At 38.4% G+C, this 4,787-nt stretch overlaps 1 protein-coding gene across 2 annotated transcripts in view; it reads right to left on the bottom strand.

Moving 5' to 3' along the window:
• Nucleotides 1–4,787, bottom strand: part of LOC107691224 (ATP-dependent zinc metalloprotease YME1L1) — a 13,255-nt gene that overhangs the window by 4,970 nt on the left and 3,498 nt on the right. For both annotated transcript variants that reach the window (XM_016489731.1, XM_016489740.1), the window contains exons 6-9: nucleotides 3,730–3,880; nucleotides 3,439–3,522; nucleotides 3,009–3,182; nucleotides 822–974 (exon numbers count right to left, since the gene is read on the bottom strand). In XM_016489731.1, the coding sequence (XP_016345217.1) occupies nucleotides 822–974; nucleotides 3,009–3,182; nucleotides 3,439–3,522; nucleotides 3,730–3,880 (562 nt within the window). The remainder of the gene's footprint in view (nucleotides 1–821; nucleotides 975–3,008; nucleotides 3,183–3,438; nucleotides 3,523–3,729; nucleotides 3,881–4,787) is intronic.

Here is a 4,787-nt window from a genome sequence, read left to right as displayed (position 1 = left end):
GGAGAAGATCTTGATTAGGTTAAAACCGAAACCAAGCCATTCACAGAGAACGCATATTCAGCGCATTTTTTTAGACGGACAAATATGACTGCTGCACTCGCGTCTCACAGAAGAGATGTATAGAAAGCCATGCAAAGTTAAAACAGTTTAAACTTTTAGAAAACACGTTGCAAATTTGTGGAGGTTTATTCCTTTTCACTGCGTCTCTTATGTTTTTAAACGCAATCTGCGTGATGGCCGATTTGGCTCTTTGTATTAAGCAATGCATAAATACATGATACTGTTTTGTTCATAATTGTTAATGCAGTTTACGAAATTATATTTGATTTATATGAGTTAATTTAGACATAATTAACGTTTTTTTATAGACAGTTATTCCCATGCGTTGACATTATGTGCTGCATTATTTTGCTCATTGCGCCCTCCTGTGGCCTCGGGAGACAAGACAAAAATTTCCTTAAAACCTATTTAATCTGCATATAAAACATTAGAAATTAGATATTTGTTACATTTTTATTGTGTTTGACTGTTAAAAAAAATAAAAAAATTGTTGTTTGTCTCAATAAATTGGGTTAATTTAAAAATACAGTGGTTAAATTTAAACATTTTTTTCTATTGCTCTTTTTAAAAAAGGTTATAAAAAATGTCAATAATTATCGATACCGAACTATACGAAACAATACATCGTTGATCAATTTTTTAGCTATATCGCCCAGCCGTACTTTCACATACACAGAATTAGGCAGATAGTATGGCATCATCTATAAACAATCGTGCTTGAATTATGAATTTGAGTGACACTATGCAAGCTAGGTACTTACTAAAAAGGTTTCTGATTCGACTGGCACCAACACCAACAAACATCTCATCGAACTCTGAGCCAGATGCGTAGTAGAATGGCACATCTGCCTCACCTGCCACAGCACGGGCCAACAGGGTCTTTCCTGTACCTGGAGGCCCAACCAACAAGATTCCTGCAAATAAATGAATATAGATCATAAATATCATGAATATAAAAAAAACAAATAAATACTATTTAGGTAAAAAAAGAAAGAAATCTAAGGCTAAGTTTACACTAGTGCGTTTTCATTTTAAAACGCATAACTTGCTATGGTTACGCCTGTCGTTTACACTACCCCGGCGTTTTCGACCCTCGAAAACGGAGACTTTCGAAAACTCTGCAGACCCCATTTAGTTTGAAAAATCCAGGGTTGCGTTTCAGTGTAAACGGACCAAAACTTAGACTTTTGAAAACGATGGCATGGCTGGCCACATTTGCTCTGCGTATCCTTGACGACCGTGTAAACAATGACATCATGCACATTGTTGTACCTGCATGAATGGTCATGTGACCTGTGTTTTCGGTTGTGTAGTGTGGACGGAGAACGTTTCTGAAATGCAGTGAAAACACAAGTGTAGACGAGAATCGTTTTCATTTTCTAACGCAGTTTTAAAACGAAAACGCACACTAGTGTACACAGGGCTTAAAGCTGCTGATAGTTCAATAAAGCAGCTAACGGTGGCGATTAATAGGTCAAAATTTGATATCAGTCATTAATATTGAGCACATCTGTCAAACTCCCAAAATACAAAAAGGCACTGTTAAATATTGTGCATTATATTGCAAGTACTCACAAAGGCTTTGTATGAAGAGCAAACCAAAATAGAAGTAATTTTTTCTCAATTCAAAAATGTCACCATAAAACTCAAAATGTGCTAAAAGAAAATGGCATTGTAAATATAGACAACACCTAGATTTTTGTCTTTCTCACACAAAGCTGTAGTATGACTTCAGAGTGCTTGGAACACAGTGTGCGAGTCATATGGACTTGCTGGTGTCTTTTTTTTTTGTCCTGGATGTTATAGAAGCTAGGTGTAAGAATTCTTCAAAAATGTATTCCACAGAAGAAAAAAACAGGGTCTTTCCTGTACCTGGAGGCCCAACCAACAAGATTCCTGCAAATAAATGAATATAGATCATAAATATCATGAATATAAAAAAAACAAATAAATACTATTTAGGTAAAAAAAGAAAGAAATCTAAGGCTAAGTTTACACTAGTGCGTTTTCATTTTAAAACGCATAACTTGCTATGGTTACGCCTGTCGTTTACACTACCCCGGCGTTTTCGACCCTCGAAAACGGAGACTTTCGAAAACTCTGCAGACCCCATTTAGTTTGAAAAATCCAGGGTTGCGTTTCAGTGTAAACGGACCAAAACTTAGACTTTTGAAAACGATGGCATGGCTGGCCACATTTGCTCTGCGTATCCTTGACGACCGTGTAAACAATGACATCATGCACATTGTTGTACCTGCATGAATGGTCATGTGACCTGTGTTTTCGGTTGTGTAGTGTGGACGGAGAACGTTTCTGAAATGCAGTGAAAACACAAGTGTAGACGAGAATCGTTTTCATTTTCTAACGCAGTTTTAAAACGAAAACGCACACTAGTGTACACAGGGCTTAAAGCTGCTGATAGTTCAATAAAGCAGCTAACGGTGGCGATTAATAGGTCAAAATTTTATATCAGTCATTAATATTGAGCACATCTGTCAAACTCCCAAAATACAAAAAGGCACTGTTAAATATTGTGCATTATATTGCAAGTACTCACAAAGGCTTTGTATGAAGAGCAAACCAAAATAGAAGTAATTTTTTCTCAATTCAAAAATGTCACCATAAAACTCAAAATGTGCTAAAAGAAAATGGCATTGTAAATATAGACAACACCTAGATTTTTGTCTTTCTCACACAAAGCTGTAGTATGACTTCAGAGTGCTTGGAACAGAGTGTGCGAGTCATATGGACTTGCTGGTGTCTTTTTTTTTTTTGTCCTGGATGTTATAGAGAAGCTAGGTGTAAGAATTCTTTAAAAATGTATTCCACAGAAGAAAAAAAGTCATACAGGTTTGGTAGAATATGAGGTTGAAGCAAACAGAATTTAGGTTTAACTATTCATTTAAATGGTTCTGGCTTGGAGCCTTACAGCAAAAGTGTGTTCTTGCCTTTAGGCAGCTTTCCTCCCAAAACAGTGAACTTCTGTGGGTTCCGGAGGAACTCCACCACCTCCTGCAGCTCATTCTTGGCCTCCTCCACACCCTTCACATGCTCAAAGGTGACATTCTTCATCTGGACAGGATCCACTGCTGAGTCCAGGCCTGATGTGGTTCGGAATCGCACTGTCCGAAATGGTTACATTATAGTTCACACTCCAAACACACACAAAGCACTACACAGAGCTTTCTCAAAGCCACAAAAAAGGCATGAAAGGGGCAAGCCAGCCAACTGAGCATTATTGGTTTTCAATCCAAGCCAAAACTTTCACTAATGATTCAGATTTTATATTCACACTGGTAGACATGACACACAGGACATAAACTATACTGAATTTAGGGAGACAAATCACACATGCAGAAAATTCTACATAATATTTACCTGATAAGAAAGGAGTTTTTGAGAGTCCATATAAGCCCACCAGCAAAAGCACCAATAGTATCAGTCGCGTCCTCCTTAATGATTCTATTGGAGATGATATGTTTTTTTTTTTTAATACAATAATAAAGAGAGAAAGAAACAATCATATCAGGTTCAAAAACTTTCACCATTCAGTTCACAATAGACCTTAGTCAGTGTAAACCAAGGCTGTGAGAGACAAACCTACAGTATTTACAGTACTGTATAAAGGTACTAGATCTTTTGTCTACTGAAAGCCCAAAGACAACTTGCCTTGGGTTCTCTGTGTTAGGGCCTGAGCTTTTAGGAATCCCTCTGCAAAACCAGTCTTAAAAGCATCATGTTGACCATCAGGTATGTTTTTGTTTTTAAGGAGCTTGTCCAACGTTTCAACATCTGGCCCTTTGTCTCGTGTAAGGAAACCCTGATGGACAAAAACATAAATAACATTAAAACGGCAATCCAAACCTTCTTTTACAAAAGACATTTAAAATGTGCTAAAAAAAAAAAACCATAAAGCATAATTATTAAAGGTATATTTTGTTTTCTGTGGGCTACTGAACAATGCACCTGCACAAAAATGCACATGCACTTAAAGTCCATGTAAAGGCAATTCAAAGAATTGTTTCTAAAAACATTATAAATGTTAGAAATGTATTGCTGAAAATACGTTACACAGACTGAGAAATATGTAGTACTGAATTGTAGTACTGAGTTTTTCACCATTTTTTGGCGGAGCTGAAATAATGTCTCAATGATGCACTGGAGCCACTGAGCATGGCCCCTCCCCTAAAAATATAATACCGCTCTAGAAGCGGTACTTTGATGTCATACACCGATCGATCTTCGTAGTGCCACTTGAAGTGGAACACAACTAATAACTAGAGAGCATTAGCATCAGTGGTTTGCCCGCTCAATCACGAGTTACTGTCAAGATGATCAACAAAGTAGTCCATCAGTGGTTCAACTGTAGATCAACTTTGTCGGTCATCTTGGTATTTTTCTGGACCTTGAACGTGGTAGTTTCCTTGTTGTCTCCCTTGGAACTGGAATCATGGCGGAATATCATGTGAAGTCCACTTCGCAGGGCACTTACGGTCGAATAAGACAACGCTTTGAATGCTGCTGCCTGAACAAGAGACCTCCTTACTGAAGTGAAAGTGTTTGCTGGTGTCACTATCTCGCGAACGCGCCGGAGGATCTCCACCAAATTCGGGGGGATCCCTTCAGCTCGAGGAGCCCTCTCGAATGCCACCCTCCGCGCGTTGGTAGCCCCCCGGGATCGCTAGATCGGTCGGCGCCGGACCGCGAATTTAACCACCCCTAACTCC

The sequence above is a fragment of the Sinocyclocheilus anshuiensis genome, unplaced genomic scaffold (genome assembly GCF_001515605.1).
Source record: "Sinocyclocheilus anshuiensis isolate Anshui unplaced genomic scaffold, SAMN03320099.WGS_v1.1 scaffold894, whole genome shotgun sequence".
Lineage (NCBI taxonomy): Eukaryota > Metazoa > Chordata > Actinopteri > Cypriniformes > Cyprinidae > Sinocyclocheilus > Sinocyclocheilus anshuiensis.
This window is presented reverse-complemented; position numbering and strand designations above follow the sequence as displayed.